Raw genomic sequence first — 27175 nt, forward strand, 5'->3', positions numbered from 1 at the left:
AACCTGAGTCAGAGGCGTCCCCTAAACAAAACTAGGTGGAAAAACTACTGTAGTTTTAACAAAGCTAACATACCCTTTCGATAAAGACTGGAATTTTATTAAATGACTTGAAACTCTAAAGAAAAAACTTTTACCATTATTATAACGTGAGAACATTTATTTTGCTCTTATTTATGTATACCAAAAAGATTAGAAGAATTTTACCAGAATACTAGTTAAAATGAAAGAAATAATATATATTTTCTTATCTTAAAATTATAAAACAATTTGAGTATTATTCTTTTTTAGATAAAACGTGACCATGAACAGTACAACATTATGTTATATTGTAAGTTCCCAATTCAAACTCGTACCAAGCAGCTAAGAAGTATTTATAGATTAGCCAGAATACTAATTAGAATGAAAAAAGAATATATATTTTCTTATCTAAATCAATGATGTTAAGTTTTTTAATATTTAAATAATATTATATAATATATAATAAAACTATTTTTTTTAGATAAAACGAGACCATGAACAGTATGGTAATATGTATGTTCCCAATTCAAGTGGTACAGTCGACTACTTTCTAGACTGCCAACGATCCCCAACTTATCAAGAGAGAGCTTGTCGAGCTTTTCTCATTTTCGCACTGCCTCTGTTTTTTGAGCAGTGCTTACCTCGCCGGTATTTGGGTTCCGTTGCTTCAGTTTGAATCAGAATCTCAGTAAGCGAACATCGTCAAGTAAAAGCAGCCATCATGCCAATCGGTGAGTTCCCAAGTGGGTGGAGTGGCTAGAGCAGTTGGATAATGGAATAAATAATTGGGTGAATTTAAACATAGGGAGACGCGGATGAGCGAAACTTTTGGCCCACGACCAAATTTAAATCGTGTCAACACATTTCTAGAATCGAAACATCCAAAGTAAATAAAATATATAATTTCTTTATCTATGTTGGGTTTTTTACCAGTGGAAAATATGTGCAGAGCTTGAGTTTGGAACAACTTTCACCTTGTGATCGTCTATAGTAGAGTCAATTAACGGGAATACGTGATACTCGACTGCCTTTTTAGTGTTATTTGTGACCCATTAAATTGATTCTTGATGGGGTTACACAGCAATGTGCCCAAAAATACGAACCATCTGCGATGAGTCACTGGTTTACGCCTTGAACTCTGGCAATAATCAATAAGAATTCCGCTAGGGTGAACCGAGGGTCAGACGAGAGATGCACCTTTAATGATGTCATGCGAAATAATGTTGCTTGGGAAACATTTCGTGCTATCTATCGAAAACAAAAAGCACAACCTTACATAGCTCCATTCAAATGTTTGTCGTTTGAGGCCCCGTAGAGCCGGCTCAGAACTCGAAATTGAGCTTGAGTGGAATTAGCTAGAATGTTTTGTAGCGAAGAACCAATGGCGATCCAAATGACATCATGCGAATAGCGCTAATAAACAAGGGGAAACAAAAACAGACGCTAAACATTCAGATATGTATCTACAAACATATAAATAGCAACAAATTCTTTCCAGTTCAAGTGTTTTTTATGACAACATTTTTCCTGGGACTTGACGGAGATTTTTGAGGTTGATAAATCAAACCGCAAAACTTTTTCATCCCACACAGATCTTGGAGGCAACTGTACCTCCAAAAACGTAACTGTGTACAGTTCACCCATGACTATGTAGACTAATCTTTTCTTCAACGTCTTCCTTGCAGAAATCAACACCCCCGATAAGTTGGAGTACCAATTCTTCCCGGCCAGCGGAGGAGTATTCACCTTCAAGGTGCGTTCTCCAAAGGATGCCCATTTGGCCCTCACACCCGCCCCCGAGGAGAACGGCCCCATCTTCGAGATCTTCCTGGGAGGATGGGAGAACACCAAGTCGGTGATCCGCAAGGATCGCCAGAAGCCCGAGGTGGCCGAGGTGCCCACTCCGGGCATCCTGGACGCCGGAGAGTTCCGTGGCTTCTGGGTGCGCTGGTACGACAACGTCATCACGGTGGGTCGTGAAGGAGACGCCGCCGCCTTCCTGTCCTACGATGCCGGAAGCCTGTTCCCAGTGAACTTCGTGGGCATCTGCACGGGATGGGGTGCCAGCGGATCCTGGCTGCTGGATGGTGAGTTTACACCTCATTTATAGCCCTTTGCGGTCAGAACAATAGCACAGGTGTTTACCCTCTCTGATTAGTTTACCCATCGTAAGTGTTTACAAGGTGTATTGTCCTACGGTTATTCTATGGAATCCATTGTCTTGGTAGCAAAGACAGCTGTGCTAGCTGAAATTACTATTTTTTTTTGTATATTAGCTATCTTTCTTTAAATATTTAGGGGAAAAAAAATAATATTTTTAATTCTTGTTCAAAAAGGTCTTGAGAATCTATTCCATTTTTATAATCTGGGTAATGTGTGAACAAACTTTTCTTTTTTAAGAACTATATTATAGATGCATGTATCTAAATTGAATTATATTTAAGAAAAACGTTCAAAATGTATAACATTTCGTTCTTGCTTTGAGAACAATTTTGATTTAACTAGATTTTAAGAACCAGTTCAACTTGATTCAAGAACATTTTCAACTCCAATGATAACGTTAGAATTCAGGTACAAGTGATTAGGTGAAAATACTTCCTTTGAAAAAACTGACAAGAAACAATTGTAAGTCTTAAATGGCTAAAAACTTTCCAGAATATAGCAAATATGGAATGGCTAGGTATACCATAATGAATAGGATGTGTGCTTTTCTTCTGATAAATATAATTATTTCTTATACAAATTTCATAGTTGACTAATACCATTTATTTTAAACAGAGTCTGCTCCTTCGGCTCCCGTCATGGGCTTCGCTGCTCCCACTGGAAGCGGACCAGGATGCTGGGTGCCCGCCGCCAATGGAGAGGTTCCCCCCAACGCCCTGGAGGGAGGATTCGACAGCAGCGAGCAGCTGTACATCGCCCGTGCCCGCCACGAAGGTGACCTCATTCCCGGCAAGCTGCATCCCTCGCACGGCGTGACCTATGTGGCCTGGGGAGGCGGCGAACATGGACATGGCGAATACGAGGTGCTCTGCGCCGGAGGTGGCCTATGGGTGCCCGTGGAGGCCGGAAACATCCCGCCGAATGCCGTACCCGCCGGTGAGACTGCCGAGGGCGAGCCGCTCTTCATCGGACGCGCCACCCACGATGGCACCATCACCGTGGGAAAGGTGCAGCCCTCCCACGGATGCTGCTACATTCCGTACGGCGGCGAGGAGCTGGCCTACAAGGAGTTCGAGATCTACGTGACCAACTGAGTCATGGGTCGAATGTCCAACGCACTGAACCACAATTGTTAATCTGAGCGCTTTACAGTTCAACTGGTCGCAGAAATTTTATTTATATTTGCATTTCTACTCAATACTGTTGAAGAATCTCTATTTGATGCCGAAAAGGTTATTACTTTGTTCACCCGAATTGGTTAATAAACAATAAATATGTTTAAGAAAATGACATATCCCAAAACGTTTTTATGTGAAAGTCCATTTAGGATGATTGATTTTATAGCACATAACCTGAATGTTTAGAAATGAACGAGCTTGCATGAAATAAATTGAGCTGAGCTTACAATTTTATTTTTTTATTGACATACTATAATGGAATTAATGGTTTTTAAGCGATTTTTAGTATTATACAGGGCAAATTGCAAATAGTAATGAATAGTCATTGCTTTGAAAATTGTCATCAAATGTTCCTTTTATGATGAAATCAAATCTTATTATCTTACGTAGCTTAATCGCTAATGCTAATAAGTTTAAGAACCATTTCGAACTCTTACAAATTATAATCACACATTCTTTATTTTATGAGATCATACTTGGTACAATCTAAAGCAAAGTAGAACGATTGGAATCTACTTGAGTATATGCGTCCCATTCAAAATAATTTATTACTACTTAATGAAAATCTTTTTTCACTTATCTCGTTATCAGTGAACCAATATGCTTGAAAATAGTGGAAAAATAATTAATTTAAAAGATTGTAACCTGGTCACAAAGATTTTACTTTGCAAAATCAAATAAAGATATTTTCGAGCAATGTTTTATTACTTAGTACTGGTGACCTTAATATTTAAATAAGGTATCTATTTTAGGTCTAAGAGACGTTATCAAGATATTCACAAATGGTAGTTCCATTTATTTCTTTTGTATAGAATTTAAATTTGTTATGGGATGATAAGAGCTTAATTATATTCATATTCATAGACTTCAGCAGGTCATATCATCTAATCTCATGATTGGAAGCAACCTGATTCGGACAACTCTTCATTTTAATGACACCTATAAGTTTATAAGTTTATTAAGTAGTCGTGTAAGTACAAGTTTGAAGGGGGTGGTGAAAAACGTAAAGTATGCCTTACCAACAAACAACTGCACCAGTCTGTTTGAACACCTGGAGCACCTGCATTAGAGCCAAAATGCCTGACTTATAGTTACCCTTTTATCAACCCTTAAAATAACCAAATATGATACGATTCATTGAAACAGTTTGGGTTTCATAAAGTTTGGAAACTAACAATTAATTACCATTACCAATGTTATAACTAGAAATGCATAGGAACTGTGCAATAAATAAATAAATAACAAGTTACTCATATTTTGCGAATCTTATGAAACATAATTACTAACAATAACTCTTCCCAAAGCATTTAGTATACCCATTTTCTCTAATTTTACCAAGATTAGAAATCTAAAGTGAATTTTAAATTTTGAAGCACCTCTTGATAGAATTTATAACTTAAGGGAAAGTAAACAAAATGAATCTGAACTTGAGATACAGATACGAGTCCGTGGTATAAATATTAAAATTAAAAAGCAAGAAGCACGCGACGGTGCATTAATAAATTTGTCAGACAAGTGGAGTGGAGTAGTCAACCAGAGTGATAAGGTAAGTGATAAGGTGCGCTTAGAAAGGTATAAATACCAAGATGGAACAGGAGTGAAATATCATTTCTTGCAATGGGAAAGTTATTGGCACTACTTGCAGTACTCTGCCTTGGTCAGGTGATTGGTGCTGAACGTGAGTATGAAACCAACTTGGAGGTAATAGTAATACCATGTTTATAACTCGCCAATTCCAGGCATCGTCAACTGCTACTGGGGCACCTGGGCCAACTACCGCAGCGGCAGTGGCAAGTTCGATGTGTCCAACATCGATGCAGGTCTATGCACCCACTTGAGCTACTCCTTCTTCGGAATCAATGACAATGGTGAGATTCAGTCTCTGGACACCTGGCTGGACTACGATCTGGGCTTCATCAGCCAGGCGGTCGGTCTAAAGAACCAGAACTCCAACCTGAAGGTCCTGGCCGTCGTTGGCGGCTGGAACGAGGGCTCCACCAAGTACTCTTCGATGTCTGGTGATTGGTACAAGCGCCAGAACTTCATCAACTCCGCCCTGAACCTGCTGCGCAACCATGGATTCGATGGCCTGGACCTGGACTGGGAGTACCCCAACCAGCGCGGTGGCAACTGGGACGATCGCTCCAACTTTGTGACCCTGCTGCGCGAACTGAAGGAAGCGTGAGTACTGGATCTTGATCTGAGATGTTCTTAATTAATGGCATTCCTTTTATAGCTTCGCTCCCTATGGCTACGAATTGAGCATTGCTGTGGGTGCCGGTGAGTCCCTGGCCAGCGGCTCCTACGAGATCGCCAACATTGCCCAGCAGGTCAACTTTATCAACGTGATGACCTACGACTTTGCCATGGCCTCCGATGGCAAGACCGGCTTCAACTCCCCCCAGTGGGCCGTGGAGAACGCCATCAACTTCTGGCTGAGCCAGGGTGCTCCGGCCAACAAACTGGTCCTTGGGGTGGGCACCTATGGACGCTCCTTCCAGCTGTCGGACACCTCCCAGAACTGGCCGGGAGCACCGTGCCGCGGCGAGGGATCCGCCGGATCCTACACTGGTTCCACCGGATACCTGGGCTACAACGAGATCTGCCAGAACAACTGGCACACCATCTTCGACTACGACAATGCCGCTCCGTACGCCTTCTCCGGTGACCAGTGGGTGAGCTTCGACAACGTGCTCAGTGTCCAGTACAAGATGGATTTCGCCCTGCGCAACAACCTGGCTGGCGCCATGATCTGGTCCCTGGAGACCGACGACTACCGTGGTCAGTGCGGCGAGGCCTATCCCCTGCTCCGTGCCATCAACATGAAGCTGCGTTGGGATATCTAAAAGGGGACTCCGATTGGGTAGACAAAATGATTAAAAATTAAAAAAAACCTTGCACTTTGAAAGTCTCTTATAGGGGGCTGTCCAGAAATCTGATCTAACCAAGTTTAAAAATGAAAAATTCATTTATGTATGAAAACCCCTATTTGAAACCAAACGAAGAGTAGGGCTTAGATAGTTTCTTTATATATGAATAACTCATTCCGTTTTAAAAACCAACCAACACAAAAATCGTTAGTGGCTCAATACACTTTAATTTGTCGCTTTGTAATTATTAGAAACGATCGTTAGCATAGTAAAAAGTGAAAACTACTGATATAAGTTATAAAGTCACTATTTTTAGTCTTCACAGATAAGCTTGTTTGTAGGCATATAAATTCCATATCGTTCACATCTATGGTAGAAAATTATTTTTGGTCTCAACAATTTTTTTATAATAGTCTGGGTATTCCCTAAACTGTTGAATTGCTGAACTGTTGAAAATTCAACAGAAAATTTCAGCAATTAAGGGAACGACCCTAAAAGTTCCCTGTTGAATTTTCAATTTTAAGATGACAGCTGTTTGTCAGATTGTCAAATTGCCAGGCTGTGTTTATCAAAGATTATGTTTAAAATTAAGGAAAATGCCGAACATAAGCCAAAAAACTAATCTAATATAACTGCTAACAGGCAGCATCCTATTAGATATCCTTCATATGCACATTTTATACGATTGCAATTCCTCCATGCTTACAAGTGACCAGAGTTACACTCTTACTTTAAGTCGAGAACAGCGACAACTCTGGTTTTCAGCAATTAAACAAAATTTTCAACAGCCCCTAGGCTGTTGAATTGCTGAAATTTCTGACAGTTGACTTTGTATGGAACAGCTGATCAAAATTCAACAATTCAACAGTTTAGGGAATAACACCAGTATTTACCTACGACTTCGTCAGTGGGTGTTTCGTAAATTAGTTGTGATATATTATGTAGTATTGCTTAACAATCTTCTTTCATTTATAGAATCGGAGAACTTTGATAGTTAGTAGTAAGCCATCCTAACTTCCAATGCCCAAAATGTATACCTTTTTTACTCATCAGACATGTTTCATATTCAAAACGATTTCAAAGAATTAGATCAATATACCAGTTAAATTAGATCGCCTACAAGTAACGACATTTTACTGAAGAATTACAAGCAAAGCAAAAATAAATGTTTACCATTCGTATATTGATACATTTTCCAGCTAAATAAATCAATCATCATTAAATGATGTAATGTATGCATTGTAATGTAACAATGTAGTCACATTTGTAGAAGAATATTTTTTTATTTATTTTGAGTTCACTACGAAGTGGCTTTATGATTAGCTAGCAACAGTTTTGAACCACTATTCCGGACCATGAAAAAGTACGTGTTACAATACGAATACCATCGTCCAAATCTCAAGACGTTAAAATTTATGTGCATAATATAATATGAGAGTGGTACGTGTAAAGATATAGGCGATGAAATGGCGATTTATCAACCATGTCGATGTGTAGCGATAAGAACTTACCTAGGGAGTGGCCTATATAAAGGGAGTACCATAATGCTCGAAGTTATTGTTAATGTTAACCGACTAAGTGAAGCATGAAACTATTATCGATTTGGGCCTTGGCAGCTCTTTGCCTTTGCCTCGGCCAAGTGGCCTTTAGCGAAAGTGAGTAGTTTTGGACGCATTCCCAGAAATCGGTGTATTATTGGAACCTTATGATCCTGTAGAGCTGATCAACTGTTACTGGGGCACCTGGGCCAACTACCGATCTGGGGATGGCAAATTCACCCCCTCCAACATCGATCCCTTCCTGTGCACCCACATCAGCTACGCCTTCTTCGGGATCACCGATGCGGGAGAGTTCAAGTCCCTGGACACCTGGCTGGACTTGGACGATGGACTGGGTAATATAAACTTAGAAAATATTGATATAGGTAAGGAACCCAAGTAAAACTTTGATTTTTCTGCACAGCCTTTATAAACCAGACCATTGCCCTCAAGCAAAACAACACAAATTTGAAGATTATGGCGTCGGTTGGTGGCTGGAACGAGGGCTCCACCAAGTACTCGGCCATGGCTGCCGATCCTGCCTTGCGTGCCACCTTCATAAACAGCTCCCTGGCCTTCATTCAGCAATATGGCTTCGATGGCTTGGATCTGGATTGGGAGTATCCTGGTCAGCGAGGAGGCAACGAGTCGGACCGCGAGAACCTCGTGACCCTGCTGAGCGAGATTAAGGAAACGTAAATGGTTATAGAGAGGATTCTTTGGGTCGCAATATGATATATCATCTCCCAACAGCTTTGACAAGTATGGATTGGAACTAAGTATGGCTGTGGGTGCCTCCGAGGAGACGGCCACTATCTCCTACGACATTCCGGGCATTTCCCAGCACCTGACCTTTATTAATGTGATGACCTACGACTATCACATGGCTTCGGATGGCTATTTGGGTCTCAACGCTCCGCTGCCCAATGTCACCGAATCCATTGACTACTGGATATCTCAAGGTGAGTTGAGGAACCTTACAAATTTGGATATCCCATTAATCATTATGTACTATGGCTAGGTGCCCCCGCTGAGAAGCTGATCGTGGGCATTGGCTTCTATGGCCACAGCTACATAATGTCCAATAGTTCTCAGAACTGGCCCGGCGCAGCTAGCAATGGTTCTGGAACTGCTGGCGTCTACACCCAGCAGAGTGGTATCCTGGCCTACTACGAGATCTGCCAGAATAACTGGACCACGGTTTTCGATCAGGAGTACAGTGCTCCGTATGCCTTCCAGGGCGATGAGTGGGTCGGATACGACAACGCCGAGAGCATCCAGCTGAAGTTGGAGCTGGTGGAGTCCCGCAACCTGGGTGGGGCCATGACGTGGTCCATAGAGTCGGATGACTTCCGCGGCCTCTGCGGCGAGACCCATCCCCTGCTGAAGACCATGAATCGAGCTCTGGGCAAGGAGGTCACTGTATGAGTGGCGGAGATTGTAACAAATACTACCAGTGTGCAGATGGAATCCGGTACGAGTTCCAATGCGGCACGGGACTGTACTTTAATCCCACCTCCAATAACTGCGACTGGGAGTGGCATGTCGATTGCCCCTATTAGATAAACAGCCAAAGAAAATATACAAAAATTGCAATAGTCCAAAAAATAAATCTATTTAAGAGGACCCCCACAAGAATTGTATATGAAGTAAATCTTTATTTATGACTAGCTAAACACTGATTAGATTTAGATTCTAAGAACAATATTTACAAACAAACACTTAGTCATCAAACAGACATAACCTAACTCAGCTGTAAAGCTCATGAGGCAACTACATATGGTACAATATCAATATTGGAATAATGATAATGACAACAAGAACCTATAAATGGTTGAGGTAGTGTTAAGGAAGGTTAAGTTCTAGGCCATGTTCAATTATTGCCGTGACTTTGAGTTCTAACATTACTACCCTTGATAAGCTTTGTCTGCAGAGGTCTCATGTAATATTTCCAGATACAGAGGTATAATTTGGCATCAAGTTATCGGTGCTTTTCTAATGTACTAGTATTTTACATTACCATTTCTCAAATGACACTGATTCAGAAACAACACGGAACTCAAAACACTTTTACTGGTCCGGAAACAAATTTTAACAAAAACTTACACTTTGTTTACTTGACCATTTCGTTTTATCTGCAATCGGGCAAAAATTTTACAAATTTCAAGTTAACTTCATTAGGCTCGTCTTAGCCATGGCTTCTTTTAAGTGTGTTTTTACGGTAATGATATTTCTGATCTGTGGTTCTATAGCCAAAGAGTGTAAGTAGTTCTTCGTAGTATTTCTTGTACAGTCTAACAATTATTCCTGTAGATAATGTCTTCTGTCAATACGACTTGGCCTCTTACTATTACAAAGAACGCAGTCAATTCTTTGACTGGAACTTGGACTCCAGACTTTGCACTCACCTGGTCATTGGTTCTGGTGTGGGAGTTGATGGAGAGACCGGTGAATTGAAGATCACCGACCAACATCTGCTTCTGGAGAAGAGTAAGTGGAAATATAGGTCTTCCAAATATTTGTAGGATCTTAAACTATAGAATTTAAAATCGAAAGTTTAAGAGTTCTTACATAATTCCAAGCCAAAGCTATTAATTATGAGGATAAATTTCAAAATCCTTATAGACATGCTGAGCGGCGTTAAAAACATGAAGTGTGATAGCATCAAGAAGGTGTTGTTCACTGTAGGTGGATGGCAGGAGGAATCTAAGCACTTTTCCAGGATGGTAGCCTCTCCAAACAAACGCGACAACTTCTACACCTCGTTGATAGCTTTTCTGTTCAAGTGGGGTTTCGATGGGGTTCAGATCGATTGGCGCTACCCCACTGAACGCGGTGGACAATCTGAGGACCGAAAGAACTTTGTGCTCCTGTTAGAGGAGCTGGGATTAATGTGAGTCTCAATTGAGGTGTTATATTCTTCAGGTTCTATACCTCATCCAATAGCTTTCGGGAGCACAAGTTAGTTCTCATGGTGACTGTGTTGGGACGAACCAACAAGGAAAACCTCGAGAGCTACGACATTCCCGGGATAGTGAAGAACTCCGACTTTGTCCATGTAATGATGCACGATGAACGGGACGCTTACCGCCTGCGGCTGGGTTACAATGCTCCACTGCACGGATATGGAGACACCGTTGTCGATGCCATTAAATATTGGAAGAGGCACGGAAAGGCGCCCGAGAAACTCATCTTGAACATCCCCTTCTTCGTGCGTTCCTACACCATGGATAGGATCCAGACGGCGGTAGGATCTCCTTCCAAGGGACCCGGCAAAAGGACAAGGTTATCCCATCGTGATGGCTTCATGACCTACAATGAGTGGTGCGTGCAGCAGTCCAACTGGACCAGGAAGTTTGACAAGGTGGCCAAGGTGCCATATGCCACAAGAGGTGATCAGTGGATAAGCTACGAGAATCCGCAAAGCATCTGGGCCAAGATGCACTTGCTCCAGAAGCACAAGTTGGGCGGCGCCATGGCCTGGACCGTCGATGTGGACGACTTTCAGGGCAGATGTGGAGAACGTCATGGCTTGCTCCGCGTGATCTTCGCTGCTTTGGGGGACAAGAATGCCCTCACCACCGAAAAGCCCACCACTGAGGCCTCCGGACTTTGCCCACAGGATGGATTCCGGCGGGATTCTTGGGACTGCCGGCTATACCACGAATGCCGCAATGGGGAAAGGATCTACTACGAGTGCTCTGAGGGAGAGTACTTTGACGAGGCTCAGGTGATCTGTCGACCCGCCGCTGAAGTCAAGTGTGATCAGAATTTTGTCATCTGGCGACCGGGAATGCCCCTTTACAACTTCAAAAACATGCCACTCAACCTTAAGGTTGTTGACTGAGTTCCCAAAAGCACAGACAACTAAAGATATTCGCTTGTAAAAATAAAGATCAGCACTTTACTGATCCCGAGTAGTTACATCTATTTGTGTTTAAGTCAAAATTAAGTCCACTGGGACAATCAAAATTGTTGGTCGTGCCGCCACTGCAGTAGTAGAACTTGGAGCAGTTGTCCGGATCACGAACATATCCTTCAGGGGCATCAGCCGAACAACTGAACCCCTCACTGGGCTTGTCCTTGCTGGATTCGTGGGTCAAGCCAGTGGGTGTATCGCCGCCGAAGAGCACGCGGTTGATTTCGTGCAGGAGGGGATAGGACTGCTGGCCACAGGTGCCTTGGAAGTCATCCGATTCAAGGGACCAGACCATAATGCCACCCAGATGATGGTCCATCACATACTGCGCCTTGAGCGACAGGCTGCGTGGATCCTCGTAGCCCACCCACTGTCGCTGCCTGAAGGCGTAGGGCACCTGCTGTGCCGGCTCCCATTCCTTGGTCCACTCCTCCTGCTGCATCAGCTCGCAGAGTTCGTTGTAGCCAAGGACACCCGGTTCACGGGAGTATTTGCCCGCAATTCCCCTTCCTATATGCGGAGATCCCGGCTGGTTGCCCTCTGCGGTGGTCAAGGTGAAGGTGCGTCCGTAGAAGGGAACTCCTACGATCAGCTTTTCTGGCGGAGCACCTGCTTGCAGCCAATACTTGACAATGGCGTCCACATTGAGCTGCAGCTGCCGACCGGTGGCGTCGCTGGCATCACTTTCAGCGGCATACAGAGGAGCATTGATGCCCACAACCTGGTCCCAAGGTCCGTGGAGGTCATAGGCCATCACATTGATGAGGTCCAAGTATGGAACCATGGCCGGAATGTCGTAGGATATTTCAGCGGAGAACTGGGCGGAACCCACAGCCGCGGTGAGCAGGAAACCGAAAGGTTCCAGCCTAAGGAGATTACAGGTCAAAACTGGTCACTAATCAAAGATCCCGCCTAGCTTACCCCTCCTTCAACTCCTTTAAAAACGTTATGTAATTCGATTGATCAGCGCTCTCCAGGCTGTGACGCTGGCCGGGATACTCCCAGTCCAGATCCAGGCCATCAAATCCATGGCGCTGCAGGAACCTGACCACATCGTCCACGAACTTGGCGCGCTTTAGGGGATCACTGGCCACCAAAGAGAATCTTTTGGAGCCCTCGTTCCAACCACCTACGGCCACCAGTGTCTTCAGCACGGGATTCACTAGCTTGAGTGCGTTGAAGCTCTTGATATTTCCCCGGCCACCATTATCCTCGAGGTCCAGATAGGCGTCAATCACCCGCAGCTGACCCGTCTCCTCGATGCCCAGGAAGGCGTAAATCAGGTGGGTGCACAGGAACGGATCGATATCCTCCACGCCGAACTTGCCCAGACCAGGTCGATAGACGGACCAAGTGCCCTGGTAGCAGACAACGTTCTCTGCAAGGGGATCCTTGGATAATCCGGTGTACAAGGAAGGCAGCTACTTACTTGAAGAGTTGCCTTGGGCGGATGAGGATGCTACCATCAGGATTGCCCCGAAGAGCAGCCTTATAAAACCAGTTCCGCTCCACATTTCTTGACCAATGAATTGAAACTTCCCGCAACTCCATGACTTTTATAGCATTTCGATTATTGATAAGGAGGGTATGACGTTGTAATATGTATTTGCGGTATGTTTTTGCAGAAAACATGGTGTTTACACACTTGTTGCTCAGGAGAGCATGGCAAACAACATGGTCGCTTCGAGGGTCGGGTCTCCAAAATCAACGATAACACCTAGGGCTACGGGGTCTAGAACTTCTTGAGCTTGGACAGCTGGTTGTTGCGCCGCAAGGCCAGTTTCCTGAGGCGTCGCCAGTACTGCTTGGAGTTGGGATCCAGTTCGTCCAGCGGGATGATGCGTTCCGTGTTCAGGGACCACAGCCAGTCGGGGTACTCCGCATCCGATTTGATCTGTTTTGGAGGTTACATATATTCGATCCTATGCTGGGAAATCCTTATATGTAAATCGCTCACCTTGACATCCTGTCCTGTTTTCAGGTAGTTGCTACCGCACACATAGTTCACCAGTTTGTTGGCATCCGTCTCCACGGGAATGATTTTCTTCTCCATGATGGGTCCCAGTTTGCCCAGCTTTTTCTTCTTACTCGCTTTGGGTTCGGGATATTATTAGTTATAGAGGGAACTACTTAACCTGGATGTGGGTGCTCACCTGGCGCCGCCGGTTTGACGGCATAACAACGTGCCGTGTTTCCTATCGCTGGGGCTATCAATCGCTGCCTTAACATCTGGAAAACCGCCGTAAAGTTGCTCATGTTTGCTATTTATTCTATTTCCTCCCCAATCGTCACTTTAATTGACGAATATTTGTTAAATTACTGCAACTTATTTACAAAACGCCCGTTTAGTTGTATAATCTTCCGAATGCGACTGTGCAGCCCTGGTTATAAAGTATACGACCTGTCAGCTGATTATTCAAAACAAATAACTATCGAACAGATTTTGGTTAATAAAAAGGTATGTTTAACCAAAAATTTATAGATATGACTTTATAAACATTAGCTAAGTCCAATTACTATAGAAATACTTTTTATTCCTGTCATTAATTTTGTGTAAACATTTCTAGAGATGAACCTTTTTCTTTGCAAAACATTATGTTATTAAATCGAAAATGGTAAACTTAAAAGTGCTTATAAAAGTGTTTATAAAAAATCTTAAATATTTTCATTTCAGTCAGTTATTTTCTTTAAATTTTGTCAGTTATTTTAAAGCTAAGAGAATATCGACCAACTGTCATCTCCAAACATCGGCACCCGGCAATATTATTATTGTCTAATATTACACAAGTTAAGAGCAGATTTTTTGAAATAAACATACCCTATCAAGATGGTCCGACTCCGGCTAAGAATGCCCTCCAACAAAACGCTGGGCAACATTTGCGTCTACGGCGCCGTGGCCTCCATTTCCGCCGTGATGTACATGAGATGGAAGATGGAGGATCGGGTGCGATCCTGCGAGTACTATAAACTGGCCTTGAAGGCATTGAGAAGCCATCGAGGAGCATCCAACCTTCTGGGGGAACCCATCAAGGACTTGGGCATAGATCTGTCCAATGCCAACAACAATTGCAACGCGGAAATGGCGCATTTCGAGGTTTCCGTAAGGGGCAGCAAGGACAAAGGTTTGTAGATCCTTAGATTCTTATATTAGATACTTATAATCAACACCTTGTGGTTCCCCAGGCACACTCTTCTTTTGGGCGTCCCATCAGCCGGACAGAGGCTGGCTGATCGACCGACTGGAGCTGGAAACCAAACTCAATCCCGAGAAGCGCTTCCTGCTCAAGAAGTCCGAGGAACTCACCTTCGATCTGCCCGAGAGTCTGAGCAAACAGCCTGCCCAAGTGGATTCCAATGTTATCCTATCCGAATCAAATCTGCTAAATGCCAAACAATCCGAAACGCATTCAAAGTGACCTCGGTTTCCGATTCAATTAGTTTATTCTCATTAAATTTGACTAATTCAAGCAATCTTAAGTGTTGTATAGTTATGTTATTTTAATTACAAATTTATTGTGTTTTTATAAAATCAAAGTCTTTAGTTATTGTTTGTCTGGCAAAAATGATCAGTGGTTTAGCTTAGTTAATATTCATGCTCAGGCTAGGTGGTGGTGAACAATCGGGAAAGCAGAAAACTTGAATGGGTGCTCTAATGATACCACTTAAAATAGTCGAGAGTCGGCTGGTTGGTTGGTTGGTGTCCCGCTGCAGGCTCATCTAGAGCGCAGATCTCGTTTTCGATTCGTTTAAAATTAGAATAATACATAGGTTAGAGGACATGATAAAATCCGCGTTTAATGCTCTTCTTAAACGATAAAGGCGACAATTGGTGGCGATCGTGACGCAGACGAGGCAGCAGTGCATCGTTCACCGTCAGGCTAAAGTCATCCAAATGCTTGCAATCAAATCGTCTCCGATCGTAAACGTTATATATGCCGTTATGTATACGCACTTTCGTCGTTATATAACACAGTATAAATACACGCCGTATATATAGATATATGTAGGTATATGTTCGTATGTATATAGCCAATTACAGACATTTTATTTTGGGCAGGCGCCTGCTCGCTCTCGTATTCTCGTACTCCTGTGCCTGCTGCTTCGTTTTTGGATGTTGTGGTGGTAATGCTGATGATCGGTTCCTATGCTCGCTTGGCCATGGCAAGTGGAAGACTGTTGGGCCGCTTCGTCGACTGTGTCCGCTCCTCTTCCGCTTGCACCTCGTGGTCTTATTGCGTCTTCAGCTCCTTGCCAATGCTGTACGAGACGATTTTGCTCCAGTCGATCTTGGTCCTGGTGATGGGCAGCTGGCGGCGCATGGCCTTGAAGGTGGTGTCCGACATGGTCTGGTAGTTCTCCGAAATGGCCAGCTGGTACTCGTTCTCGGCCTCCTCGATCAGGCGAATCACCTCCTTGGCCAGCTGCTGTTCGTTGCTGACCACCACGCTCTCGCGGCACTCCTTCGAGGACACCAGCTGCACGTTGCCGTCCTCGTAGTAGTGCACCTGCACCTTGAGCACGCCCTTCAGCTCGGCGGATCCGTTGCCCGCCTGGAAGCTGACGTGCCACTGGGAGCGCCATCGGCCGTTCCAGTAGTTCTTCGGCTGGAACTGGTGGTCCTCGATGCAAATGGTCAGGGTAATCTGGTTGCCCTGCGCCTTTCCAAAGACAGAGCTGACCTGTGGAGGGAATTCTGGGGTTAGCACAAGCAGAGAGAAGATTTCCCAGAGCTTACTCCGTGTCTATAGTGACTGGCAGTGTAGGCGAGTGTCTCCAGGTCCAGGGCTGCCCTCCAGGGCTCCGCAGTGGCATCCGCATCCACATCCTGGTAGTCGGAGGCCTCTTTCCGGAGGTGATCGTATTTGAAGGCTTGCTTTGTGCGTGGATCGAAGAAGCGACCGTTGCCTGGAATGCAATTGCTTATCAGTGTTTGACTTATATGATATCGATTGAAACCCAAACAAAACCCCGGTGACTCATCGCGGGCTTTTGTCCATTTATGGGCATAGGCTCACCCAGATCGTTGTGCTCCGATATGATGGCGTTGTGGTCGGTGCCCTCGATGCGGACCGGGGTCAGCTGGTCCTTGTTGTACTGGGCGAAGGCGTGGCTGGCCCCGTCCTTCAGCAGGGTGTCGTTCTTGAGCAGCTCCCGCACATCGTTGAACACCTCGTTGAACTCGCCGGGCGGCGCGTGCAGGATGAAGTCGGACACAATGCGCACCTTCTCCGCATCGGTGATCGGGGTCTGCTCCATGGTTCCACTGGGTGATTCACGAAATCGGGGCAGGGGCGGTTGTTTGGCTTGCTCTGGTTTCCCTTCCGGTGCCCTGCGTTTTTCCTCTGGCCGGGATCGCGATGTGGACTGCTGGGGCGTTGCGGTGTCGCTGGAACTCTTCCTCGACCGTTTTCTTCGGCGCAGCAATCTTTTTCTTCGCAATTAATGGGCCAAGACGATGACGATTCGATTCACTTTTTTTCTCACTTCTTGCTAGGGATGGGAGATACTTGTGTACCTGTACCGGATGCAATTCGCCGTAATGTTATGGACGGACTCCACTGCACCGTACTCTGACATGTGAATGGCAACCGCTTTGGCGGGTAATTTGAATTTATTGTAAAATGTATAAAGTGAAATTTACACTCATCAGAGGTAAAAATTGTTTCTTATTCAATGCTTTTAAGGACAGTTGCGCAAATAATATTTAACTATGTAATTATTACTCAACTGTATAATAGCCCAGTATCCAATTGAAAAAAGAAACCATTCATGAGCCAGTTTCTTTCCTGTTTTTAAACAAAAACTACATTTTTAATTTAAATTGTTGTGAGAAAATACTTGATTTTTGAACAATAAACTTTTATTTTTGTCTGGCTAGTGTAAACCAAACAAAAAAGTAGTATTAAGGAAACACAGAGTCGAGCTATGTAAATTAATTATTTGCGCTGAAAGTTTACTACAATGCATTTTATTGTCTAATTTTTAATGTGTTACTGCTTTCTTTTTCGTTGGCAAATAGTAAAGGTATTTGTTCTTTCTGTGGAGTGTAACTAGTGAGTTTAGAAAGGTTCAGAAAAAGTAAAAGTTTAGAAAAAAGATTAAGCAACTTAGCAGTTTAGGGAATGTAAAAGTCTTTGACTGCGGTTCGCAGTGGACTTCATGGCACATTAACAATAAAGCAATTGAATTATATTTAGTATTTTTTAGTTTTTTAAAGATCCATTACTTTGTATGCTTCAGCCTAGTACTCAGATCAGCTAAGAGTTTCACTAGTCGAAAAATCTTATTCTTTGTAGTGTGACCGAAGTTTTCCAAGTTCACCCGCATTGCATGTAGCGTTCTTACTGTCAAGCAGCTGGAGTTGTTGTCAAACGGAAAACAAATTAATTGGAGCAATTTAAAAAAGAAGAGTCTGCTGGTGCACAAAGAAATTAAAATAAAAATAAATGAAATTTTCAACGAATGTTTTTATTTATGTAAATTATAAGTTTAAAACTTCCTTCTCGTCCCACGGATGCTTCGCCAACTTTCCCGCGCCATCTGTAGTCCAGCTCCGAGCTGGCCAATAATGACTGGTTACAGCTCCTCTAGCTGTCCCTTAGCGGGCGACCTTATTTTCTCCTCCCTATAGAAGCCGGCGCGTCCTCCATCTCCGCTTTAGCTGTCAAGTAGCTGGTGGTGGTGTAGTCCTCAATGGAGAGCTCGTCGGAGATCGAGCGATGTCCCATGTTCCTTCCCTCTGGGATTCTCTAGTGGATCTCCTCCAGCGCTTCAACTATTCTGCGGATTTGCCCCGTTGCGATATTGCTTCCTGTCGGTCAAGTCCCACATAATGGGCAACAGCTTGGATTAGGCGTCCTTTTTTATCTGAACTAACCTCCTCTAGCCGTTTTTGGTGTTTTTCTTCAATTTTTAAATTCTGTACGAACACCGCCAAAGATTAAATTTCGTATTCTTTGGGCCGCGGCTAACGGCGTTCATCGAAAATTCACTCGCGAAATCTGGTATTTTTACTGGTATTTCCTTAGCTCATCTGAGTACCGCGCTGAAAAACAGACCCGACGAAAACCTTTAGCCGCCTGTTTGCCTCTCGCTCACTCCTATGGTTAGCTCGCGGTTTTCGTCGATGTGAGTACTAGGCCTTCTTCTTGAAGCGACCTTGCTTTAAATAGTTAGCAGATCTCCGAACCCCGGTTTCCGATCCTACCCTAGCGAGTACACCCACCTCAACGCACACGAACTTAAGTGAAAATATCGATATATTCAGAGTGACCTCCTGGATTATTTTTGGTATATTTGCGTCGATGACTCCGCGGTCATGATTTTCCTCATCTTCCATTCTCCATCTTGCATCTCGCTTTTTTACTGACACTTACGCTGAGGCTGTCTCCCTTTTTCACTGACACTTACGTTCGGCCGACACTTACGTTTTTCTTACGTTAACTTGCCTCTCTTCAGTTTGAATTGAAGAGTTCAGTTCAAATTTGTCTCTCGGGCAGAAAAGTGCGGAGCTTCGATTGCGCGATTTTCCGCAACAGAATTTAGTGCATTTGAATTGGAAATTGAAATCGCACGTCGATCGCGGATTCGAGTTCGGTTTTCTCCCGCGGCTTCGAAATTTAAAACGATCAAAGTGAATGAAAATACGTTTTGCGATCTTTCTGTTTGAAATAATTCGCCAAAGTGTACGAATCACAACGAAATACCAGCGAAAAGTGCCTTTTTTTGTACCAACAATTCCGAGTTGGTAACACACATACCAGCGCAGAGGACCGAAGCACACGCAGACGAAAGCGCGCGCTTGTTGGTGTGCGTGTAACCACTTTTTTACCTGGTATTACCTGTTTACCAAGCGAAAGAGGAGAAGTAGCGGAGTAGAAAGAGAGTGCCAAAGCGGACGAGTGAAAGATAAAAGTGAACGAAATATCAGGCAGGCAACTGCACCGAAATCGGAATAAGTCAGTTTACAATCAGGGCGCGCACTGTACGCGAGTATTAATTCGAAACTGAAATTCGATTGATAATTATCGAGCGGTTGCCATGAAAATGCAGTCCAAACAAACGGCACACTGAGCGAAAAGCGGCGAGAAGAAGAGTGCAAATAGAATAAAATACAGAGATAAAGCTAAGGCAAAAGCAAAAGGTGTGTGAGTGCAAAATAATACTGGGTGATTCACTGAGAAGTGCTCGAAAGTGCTGCTGCGGCTGAAAAGAAGAGAGTTTGCGATGGCGGATCGCCGCTAGAGGAGAGTGTTGTGTGTCCCACAGTGTCCAGCAGCGAGTGTGTCCCCGAGCCACTGCCTCACTGCATCAACATGTCGTCGTCGGTGAGCCAAACGACCGACCGCCAATCCATCAATCCCGCCCAGCAACAGACACATCAACAGCACAAGCGGAAATGCCGCGACCTGGGCAGGCGACTAATCCCCGCGAGACTCCTCCTGGGCGTCCTCGTGGCCATCAGCCTGCTGTCACCCGCCCTCGCACTCCAATCGCCGCCGAACACGACCTACACCGGCGACAACCGGAAGCCCGCCTTCAGAAACTGCGCCGGCTATGCTCCAAAGGTCAAGGAGGAGCAGCCGGAGAACACCTATGTGCTCACCGTCCAGGCCGATGACCCCGATCCCGACCAGGTCATTCGCTACAGCCTCGTCCAGTCGCCGTTCGAGCGGCCCAAGTTCTTCATCAACCCCTCGACGGGCGTGATCTTCACCACCCACACCTTCGATCGCGACGAGCCCATCCACGAGAAGTTCGTCTTCGTCACCGTCCAGGCCACGGATAACGGCCTGCCCCCGCTGGACGATGTCTGCACCTTCAACGTGACCATCGAGGACATCAACGACAATGCCCCCGCCTTTAATAAGGCGCGCTATGACGAGTCCATGTCGGAAAATGCCCAGGTGAGTTGCTCCAGCCCACTGATTTTGGAGTTGGCCCTCTCTTCCGGCCACTGCTGGCCAAGCTCGCGGACCCCGGATTACTGCGGCTTGGCCAAGTTAGTTGCTCGGCACTAGAGTGATGTCATTTCTACCATTTTGCCCACTATGTACATACATACCTAACTTAATTGTCTTTTGAGAGCGGAAAAAAGTTTGGTTAGGCTGTGGCAGAATGTCTGTGGGTATAATTTTAAGATAGTTCTATTTTTTTAATTTTAATGGAAAATATCGTAAATGCAAAAGATCTTTAATTTTTCCTTAAAAACTAGAAAATGTATTTTCAAGGGAAATAAAAAAATTTTAATTGTTAAAAAATCAAGGGTTTAATGCGAAAATGTTTTGAAGTACCAAACGAATTCGTTTATTTCCAAAACCTTTTATTTCGGAGTGCAGAAAAAATCATTTTATTCTAGCACCCTGGGGAAGTACAGGGTTAATTCTTTCAAAAGTTTTAATATAAAATGTAATATACTTTATTTAGTAGTTTAGATTATTTAATTTTAAATATTCTTCATAAGAAAAGGGAAATGCATAGATTGTTTGAAACATTTTGTTTCTAATATATCGTTAAAGTACATTGTAGGAAACCTAAAAACCATTCTGTATTTTGTTGAGTGCTGGCCTTTATGGGTCATTGCCACCAACAACCTCCATCCTCTGCCCACCTGGCCATTCCATTAGACGGCGACTCCAACTGTCGCACGTCCTGCAGTTTCTGCAGCGTTAATTAACCACTTGCCCAGTTCATGGGCGAACATCTTCTTGGGCGGAACTAGTTTTCGCTTGGCGTAGGAGGGCGACCACTTGCAGACGGGTTTCGGGTTCATTGCTCGTTCGTTCGATACTGAAAACCTTGAAACCCTTTCCAGCGCCTTTTCTTCTACGCCATTTCCATGTTAGCAACTAGAAAAACTTGTCGAGCCAAATAGCAAAGGGCAGCCAAACGGCTTAGCAGAGCAGAGGTAGGAAAACTAAATTTAGCTAACTCGTAAAATCGTACAGTAGCTCAAGGGAAAAATTTTATGAAATTAAATTAAAACTAAATACTCTGTGAAATATGTAAAAATTTTTTGTGAACTATTAAAAAAATTTATAATTTCTAAGATTAGGAGATAAACATACGCCTTAAATAAATAATCACTTAATATAGAATCAACGTAAACATTTGATTTTAGTTGTTTTTATGTTTCCAAGAACATTCAAAACATTTATGCTTTCCTTGGAAAACTTTAATAGCATCCAAAGAATAGTTCTGTCAGATATGTAGGTATCAACCTTATATGCCTCCCTTTTATTGATTTCCTCTTTACTACCCCAACAAATTATGTCTATTTTAGCAATGCTTTGTCGGCAGTTAAATTTTCTAAGAAAAGGTTTCAGTTCAACTTAGGCTTTCGCTCAGGTAGCATTAGAAAAAAAGGAAAGGTCGAGGGACATGTGCCTGCTGCTGGTTTGGGCAAACTTGCAGGAAAGTTGGTTTAGCAGAAGGAAACCGGAAATCCCCTAAATACCCTTGGCTTTATCTTTGCATTCTACTTGCAGCCCGACGCGGTGGTGATGTCCATCAGTGCCAGCGACTTCGACGATGGAAACAACAGTTTGGTGGAGTACGAGATCCTAAGGGAACGCGACTTCCAGTACTTCAAGATCGACAAGGAGTCGGGCATTATCTATCTGAAACGATCGATTGACAAGCGACCCGGCCAATCCTATGCGATAATCGTACGAGCCTATAACGTAGTGCCTGATCCGCCGCAGGATGCGGAAATCGAAGTCCGCATCCGTGTGGTGGAGTCCTCTATCAAGCCACCTTCCTTCGTGAATCCCATCGACACACCCATCTACCTGAAGGAGAATCTAAAGAACTTCACCCATCCGATTGCCACTTTGCGAGCAGTTTCCAATATGCCCGACAAGCCAGAGGTGATCTTTGAGCTAAACACCGGGCGGACAGAGCAGACTAACAGCAAGAACACTTTCGTGTTCAATCAGATCGGCAACGAGGTTACCATTAGCCTGGGAAAGACTCTGGACTACGAGGCCATCACGGACTACACGCTCACCATGATTGTGCGCAACACCCACGAACTGGGCACGGAGCATCAGATCAAAATCCAGGTGGAGGATGTCAACGATAATATTCCCTACTACACAGAGGTGAAGTCGGGCACGATCCTGGAGAATGAACCACCCGGCACGCCAGTGATGCAGGTGCGAGCCTTCGACATGGATGGGACGGCGGCCAATAATATTGTCTCCTTCGAACTGGCCGACAATCGGGAGTACTTCACCATCGATCCCAATACGGGTAATATTACCGCCCTCACAACTTTCGATCGTGAGGAGCGTGATTTCTACAACGTTAAAGTGATTGCCAGCGATAATTCACCGTCGAGTCTGTTCGATAATGGCGAGCCAAATCGTGGTCACCAGGTGTTCCGCATCGCCATTGGCGACAAGAACGACCACAAGCCGCACTTCCAGCAGGACAGATATCTGGCGGAGCGACTGCTCGAGGATGCCAACACCAACACGGAGGTGATCGAGGTGAAGGCCGAGGACGAGGACAATGCATCTCAGATCCTCTACAGCATCGAGAGCGGCAACGTGGGCGACGCCTTCAAGATTGGCCTGAAGACCGGCAAGATCACGGTCAATCAGAAGCTGGACTACGAAACGATCACGGAGTACGAGCTGAAGGTTCGAGCCTTTGACGGAATCTACGATGATTACACCACGGTGGTCATTAAGATCGAGGATGTAAACGACAATCCACCGGTGTTCAAGCAAGACTACAGCGTGACCATCCTGGAGGAGACCACCTACGACGACTGCATTCTCACCGTCGAGGCCTACGATCCGGACATTAAGGATCGCAATGCAGACCAGCATATCGTCTATTCGATTCACCAGAACGATGGCAATCGCTTTAGCATCGACAACAGTGGCTGCCTGCGGTTGATTAAGACGCTAGATCGCGATCCACCCAATGGTCACAAGACCTGGCAGGTGCTGATCAAGGCCAACGACGAGGACGGAGTCGGCAGCACGGTCAGTCAACTGAAGGAAGTCACGATCATTCTGAAGGACATCAACGACAACGCGCCATTCCTGATCAACGAAATGCCCGTCTACTGGCCAGAGAACCGAAATCCCGGCCTGGTTGTGCAGCTGCAGGCCAATGACTACGATGACACTCCGGGGGCGGGTAACTTCACTTATGGCATCGACAGCGAGGCCACGCCGGACATCAAGACCAAGTTCAGCATGGACGGTGACTATTTGCACGCGAACGTGCAGTTCGACAGGGAGGCCCAGAAGGAGTACTTCATCCCCATCCGCATTAGTGACTCGGGCATTCCGCGCCAGAGTGCGGTGAGCATCCTGCACCTGGTGATTGGCGATGTCAACGATAATGCCATGAGTGAGGGCTCGTCGCGCATCTTCATCTACAATTACAAGGGAGAGGCGCCGGAAACGGACATTGGTCGCGTGTTTGTGGATGATCTAGACGACTGGGATCTGGAGGACAAGTACTTCGAATGGAAGGACCTGCCGCACGACCAGTTCCGGCTGAATCCCAGCACGGGAATGATCACTATGTTGGTTCACACCCAAGAGGGAGAGTACGACCTGTCCTTCGTGGTGACCGAGGAGTCCTTGTTCGTGCCCCGTCACTCCGTCGATGCCTATGTCACAGTGGTGGTCCGAGAACTGCCAGAGGAGGCGGTGGACAAGAGCGGCAGCATTCGATTCATTAACGTAACCAAGGAGGAGTTTATCAGTGTGCCGCGAGACATTCAGTCTCCGGAAGCCCTTTCCCTCAAGGATCGCCTGCAGCTCTCGCTGTCCAAGCTGTTTAACACCTCGGTGGCCAACGTGGACGTGTTCACGGTGCTCCAGAACGAAAACCATACCCTGGACGTGCGCTTCTCAGCCCACGGCTCACCCTACTACGCTCCCGAGAAGCTCAACGGAATAGTGGCCCAGAACCAGAATAGTTTGGAGAACGAACTGGACCTGCAGATGCTGATGGTGAACATCGACGAGTGCCTGATAGAGCGGTTCAAGTGCGAGGAGTCGTGCACCAATGAGCTGCACAAGAGCTCGGTGCCATATATGATCTACTCGAACACGACCTCGTTTGTGGGCGTGAATGCTTTTGTCCAGGCGCAATGCGTTTGCGAGGCCCCTCTGATGAGACCCTGTCTGAACGGAGGATCTCCGAGATTCGGGGAGAACGATGTGTGTGACTGCATAGATGGGTTCACGGGACCCCACTGCGAACTCGTCTCCGTGGCCTTCTACGGCTCTGGCTATGCCTTCTACGAACCGATTGCCAGCTGCAATAACACGCAGATTAGCTTGGAGATCACGCCCCAGATCGACCAGGGCCTGATCATGTACCTGGGACCTCTGAACTTCAATCCATTGCTGGCCATCTCCGATTTCCTGGCCCTGGAACTGGACAATGGTTACCCAGTGCTGACTGTGGACTACGGTTCGGGTGCCATTCGCATCCGGCATCAGCACATTAAGATGGTTTCCGACCGCACCTACCAACTGGACATTATTCTGCAGCGCAAAAGCATCGAGATGACGGTCGACAACTGCCGGCTGTCCACCTGCCAGACGCTGGGCGCCCCGATTGGCCCCAATGAGTTCCTCAACGTAAATGCCCCACTGCAGCTGGGCGGCACTCCGGTGGACCTGGAGCGGCTGGGCAGGCAGCTAAATTGGACGCACGTTCCAAACCAGAAGGGATTCTTCGGATGCATTCGCAACCTGACGATCAATGAGCAAACCTACAACCTGGGAATGCCCTCGTACTCCCGAAACATCGACAGCGGTTGCCAGCAGTCTGTGGCCGTGGCCTTCAGCTTTGGAATTGATCGCAACTTTATCATCGCGGTCATTGTGTGCCTGGCCCTGCTGATAATCATCCTTCTGGCCGTGGTGGTGCAGAAGAAGCAGAAGAACGGCTGGCACGAAAAGGACATCGATGACATACGCGAAACGATCATTAACTACGAGGATGAAGGTGGCGGCGAGCGGGACACGGAGTACGACCTGAATGTCCTGCGCAGCCAGCCGTACGAGGAGAAGCTCTACAAGGATCCGTACGCGTTGCAGGGTAGCATGCGCGATCCCAACGACATACCGGACATCGCCGATTTCTTGGGCGACAAGAAGGAGAACTGCGACCGGGACGTGGGCGCCACCACGGTGGACGATGTGCGGCACTATGCGTACGAGGGTGACGGCAACTCCGACGGCAGCCTGTCCAGTCTGGCGTCCTGCACCGACGACGGCGATCTCAACTTCGACTACCTGTCCAACTTTGGACCGCGCTTCCGCAAACTGGCCGATATGTACGGCGAGGAGCCCTCAGACACTGACTCCAATGTGGACGACGACCAGGGCTGGCGCATCTAGAAATCCTCGCCAGCCGCGGCAAGATGACGTAGAAATTGAAAAGACTTTTTATATACTAAGAGTTGTACGGATGTTGATAGTGTCGGGGACAAGGCGCCGGCCTAGCCGGTCCCAACGTCGGTTCAGAGATAAATACCCATGTGGGTAGACTATATATATACATATATTTTTATGGAGGAGTATTGCAAGGGCCCTGGGGAACAAGTTTTTGTTTTTTGTTTTGTAAATGCAAAAAGTGATCTTGATCTTACGTAAATGAACTATTTAAACTAGAGCTAACCACTAATGTAGCCAAGCAACTGCGATCAAACCACAAATTTCTGCAGAACTGTTATTGCTTCGATTCCACACACATTTAACGAAACACAAACGGGGTAGAAATATAAATATAAATCGAAATAGAAATGTCCGAAATATTCCTAAAAAAGCGAATTCGAAATCAATATGCATAAGAATTCATAATACCAACACTAGATAGTAGCTTACTTTAGAACTAATGTTAGTTAAAAATGCATTACACAACATAGTATGAAGAATTATATCGCATTAGCGCTTCGACAAGACAGATCTTCAATTAGTATGGAAATAGACACAAAATCAAAGTTGAACTAAATTCGATAAGACAAGTCGGTATATCTAAGTTAACACTTTAAACCTAATTTATCTAGAGCTATAAACCCTATTAATATCAGTATAAGTTCTTAGGGTTGTCTTCTAGTACATGTATAAATCAACAAAACCTAGTTTAAACTTATCAACTCGAGGGAGAACCAAACTCTTCCTGTAATTATGAACGTAACACGTGTGCATCTATATATCCATGTTATATTAAAAGGGATGTATAATATACAATACATAGATTTATATATGTAAGTGAAAATGTTCAATAAATCATTGCGATATGTATTTTTGTAAGTCTTTTCCCGTAGCTACTAAGATCAGTCTTAAGAGCCGTAAGTTGACATTTATTACTGCTAAGGCCAACCAATAATAGAAAAGTTGAAACACTTTATTTATATACAGAGTACATATTAATTTTGTAATTTACAACAAACGAAAGAGCCACACAAACACAACAATTGTGTTAAAATAAAAAATATAATAAAAT

General features: G+C 45.0%; 9 protein-coding genes across 10 annotated transcripts; 6 read left to right on the top strand and 3 right to left on the bottom strand.

Annotated features, from left to right (window-relative positions):
* Window positions 1-633: 633 nt before the first annotated feature.
* LOC119551081 (C3 and PZP-like alpha-2-macroglobulin domain-containing protein 8) lies at window positions 634-3483 on the top strand. Its single transcript, XM_037860244.1, has 3 exons — window positions 634-749; window positions 1704-2105; window positions 2797-3483. Exons 1-3 carry the CDS (start codon window positions 740-742, stop codon window positions 3273-3275), a joined length of 891 nt encoding a protein of 296 aa, XP_037716172.1. The 5' UTR covers window positions 634-739; the 3' UTR covers window positions 3276-3483.
* A 1474-nt stretch (window positions 3484-4957) lies between these two features.
* On the top strand, window positions 4958-6259 carry LOC119550152 (acidic mammalian chitinase). The gene is made up of 3 exons (XM_037858663.1): window positions 4958-5037; window positions 5099-5540; window positions 5596-6259. Exons 1-3 carry the CDS (start codon window positions 4977-4979, stop codon window positions 6203-6205), a joined length of 1113 nt encoding a protein of 370 aa, XP_037714591.1. The 5' UTR covers window positions 4958-4976; the 3' UTR covers window positions 6206-6259.
* Window positions 6260-7773: 1514 nt separating this feature from the next.
* On the top strand, window positions 7774-9416 carry LOC119550289 (acidic mammalian chitinase). Its single transcript, XM_037858880.1, is given in 6 exon segments — window positions 7774-7884; window positions 7947-8123; window positions 8192-8462; window positions 8521-8729; window positions 8789-9175; window positions 9178-9416. Coding segments are annotated over 6 exon segments (1266 nt in total). The 5' UTR covers window positions 7774-7814; the 3' UTR covers window positions 9330-9416.
* A 381-nt stretch (window positions 9417-9797) lies between these two features.
* Window positions 9798-11693, top strand: LOC119551349 (chitinase-like protein 3). The gene is made up of 4 exons (XM_037860668.1): window positions 9798-10028; window positions 10081-10257; window positions 10393-10660; window positions 10714-11693. The coding sequence occupies exons 1-4, from the start codon at window positions 9962-9964 to the stop codon at window positions 11612-11614; spliced, it is 1413 nt and encodes a 470-aa protein (XP_037716596.1). The 5' UTR covers window positions 9798-9961; the 3' UTR covers window positions 11615-11693.
* On the bottom strand, window positions 11644-13251 carry LOC119551348 (acidic mammalian chitinase). Its single transcript, XM_037860666.1, has 3 exons — window positions 13116-13251; window positions 12608-13064; window positions 11644-12552 (listed from the first exon to the last, which is right to left on the bottom strand). The coding sequence occupies exons 1-3, from the start codon at window positions 13198-13200 to the stop codon at window positions 11664-11666; spliced, it is 1431 nt and encodes a 476-aa protein (XP_037716594.1). The 5' UTR covers window positions 13201-13251; the 3' UTR covers window positions 11644-11663.
* Window positions 13252-13263: 12 nt separating this feature from the next.
* LOC119551350 (39S ribosomal protein L54, mitochondrial) lies at window positions 13264-14059 on the bottom strand. The gene is made up of 3 exons (XM_037860669.1): window positions 13840-14059; window positions 13644-13777; window positions 13264-13580 (listed from the first exon to the last, which is right to left on the bottom strand). Exons 1-3 carry the CDS (start codon window positions 13940-13942, stop codon window positions 13419-13421), a joined length of 399 nt encoding a protein of 132 aa, XP_037716597.1. The 5' UTR covers window positions 13943-14059; the 3' UTR covers window positions 13264-13418.
* Window positions 14060-14383: 324 nt separating this feature from the next.
* LOC119551252 lies at window positions 14384-15170 on the top strand. Its single transcript, XM_037860497.1, has 2 exons — window positions 14384-14808; window positions 14870-15170. The coding sequence occupies exons 1-2, from the start codon at window positions 14514-14516 to the stop codon at window positions 15100-15102; spliced, it is 528 nt and encodes a 175-aa protein (XP_037716425.1). The 5' UTR covers window positions 14384-14513; the 3' UTR covers window positions 15103-15170.
* Window positions 15171-15455: 285 nt separating this feature from the next.
* On the bottom strand, window positions 15456-17185 carry LOC119551251 (F-actin-capping protein subunit alpha). The gene is made up of 3 exons (XM_037860496.1): window positions 16702-17185; window positions 16422-16591; window positions 15456-16365 (listed from the first exon to the last, which is right to left on the bottom strand). Exons 1-3 carry the CDS (start codon window positions 16940-16942, stop codon window positions 15916-15918), a joined length of 861 nt encoding a protein of 286 aa, XP_037716424.1. The 5' UTR covers window positions 16943-17185; the 3' UTR covers window positions 15456-15915.
* A 1986-nt stretch (window positions 17186-19171) lies between these two features.
* Window positions 19172-26973, top strand: LOC119549200 (DE-cadherin). Of its 2 annotated transcripts, none has more exons than XM_037857030.1 (2): window positions 19172-20592; window positions 22174-26973. In XM_037857030.1, exons 1-2 carry the CDS (start codon window positions 20002-20004, stop codon window positions 26065-26067), a joined length of 4485 nt encoding a protein of 1494 aa, XP_037712958.1. In that variant the 5' UTR covers window positions 19172-20001; the 3' UTR covers window positions 26068-26973. The 2 variants fall into 2 exon arrangements, with proteins under 2 accessions (XP_037712958.1, XP_037712959.1); XM_037857031.1 differs by lacking the exon at window positions 19172-20592 and adding an exon at window positions 22015-22099.
* Window positions 26974-27175: the final 202 nt, after the last annotated feature.

Source organism: Drosophila subpulchrella, chromosome 2R, assembly GCF_014743375.2.
Source record: "Drosophila subpulchrella strain 33 F10 #4 breed RU33 chromosome 2R, RU_Dsub_v1.1 Primary Assembly, whole genome shotgun sequence".
Taxonomy (NCBI): domain Eukaryota; kingdom Metazoa; phylum Arthropoda; class Insecta; order Diptera; family Drosophilidae; genus Drosophila; species Drosophila subpulchrella.

Bases quoted from the DNA above. Each gene is read 5' to 3' on its own strand.
- LOC119551081 (XM_037860244.1), top strand. The intron at 2,106-2,796 runs GTGAGTTTACAC...TATTTTAAACAG, and splicing joins CGGATCCTGGCTGCTGGATG to AGTCTGCTCCTTCGGCTCCC.
- LOC119550152 (XM_037858663.1), top strand. From the start codon at position 4,977: ATGGGAAAGTTATTGGCACTACTTGCAGTACTCTGCCTTGGTCAGGTG. The intron at 5,038-5,098 runs GTGAGTATGAAA...CGCCAATTCCAG, and splicing joins TCAGGTGATTGGTGCTGAAC to GCATCGTCAACTGCTACTGG. The intron at 5,541-5,595 runs GTGAGTACTGGA...TTCCTTTTATAG, and splicing joins CTGCGCGAACTGAAGGAAGC to CTTCGCTCCCTATGGCTACG.
- LOC119551349 (XM_037860668.1), top strand. From the start codon at position 9,962: ATGGCTTCTTTTAAGTGTGTTTTTACGGTAATGATATTTCTGATCTGT. The intron at 10,029-10,080 runs GTAAGTAGTTCT...TTATTCCTGTAG, and splicing joins TGGTTCTATAGCCAAAGAGT to ATAATGTCTTCTGTCAATAC. The intron at 10,258-10,392 runs GTAAGTGGAAAT...AAATCCTTATAG, and splicing joins ACATCTGCTTCTGGAGAAGA to ACATGCTGAGCGGCGTTAAA.
- LOC119551348 (XM_037860666.1), bottom strand. From the start codon at position 13,200: ATGTGGAGCGGAACTGGTTTTATAAGGCTGCTCTTCGGGGCAATCCTG. The intron at 13,065-13,115 runs GTAAGTAGCTGC...ATCCCCTTGCAG, and splicing joins CGCCCAAGGCAACTCTTCAA to AGAACGTTGTCTGCTACCAG. The intron at 12,553-12,607 runs GTAAGCTAGGCG...TAATCTCCTTAG, and splicing joins TTAAAGGAGTTGAAGGAGGG to GCTGGAACCTTTCGGTTTCC.
- LOC119551350 (XM_037860669.1), bottom strand. From the start codon at position 13,942: ATGAGCAACTTTACGGCGGTTTTCCAGATGTTAAGGCAGCGATTGATA. The intron at 13,778-13,839 runs GTGAGCACCCAC...CCGAACCCAAAG, and splicing joins CGTCAAACCGGCGGCGCCAG to CGAGTAAGAAGAAAAAGCTG. The intron at 13,581-13,643 runs GTGAGCGATTTA...CCTCCAAAACAG, and splicing joins AAACAGGACAGGATGTCAAG to ATCAAATCGGATGCGGAGTA.
- LOC119551252 (XM_037860497.1), top strand. From the start codon at position 14,514: ATGGTCCGACTCCGGCTAAGAATGCCCTCCAACAAAACGCTGGGCAAC. The intron at 14,809-14,869 runs GTTTGTAGATCC...GTGGTTCCCCAG, and splicing joins AAGGGGCAGCAAGGACAAAG to GCACACTCTTCTTTTGGGCG.
- LOC119551251 (XM_037860496.1), bottom strand. From the start codon at position 16,942: ATGGAGCAGACCCCGATCACCGATGCGGAGAAGGTGCGCATTGTGTCC. The intron at 16,592-16,701 runs GTGAGCCTATGC...ATTGCATTCCAG, and splicing joins ATCGGAGCACAACGATCTGG to GCAACGGTCGCTTCTTCGAT. The intron at 16,366-16,421 runs GTAAGCTCTGGG...TTCCCTCCACAG, and splicing joins CCAGTCACTATAGACACGGA to GTCAGCTCTGTCTTTGGAAA.
- LOC119549200 (XM_037857030.1), top strand. From the start codon at position 20,002: ATGTCGTCGTCGGTGAGCCAAACGACCGACCGCCAATCCATCAATCCC. The intron at 20,593-22,173 runs GTGAGTTGCTCC...TTCTACTTGCAG, and splicing joins CCATGTCGGAAAATGCCCAG to CCCGACGCGGTGGTGATGTC.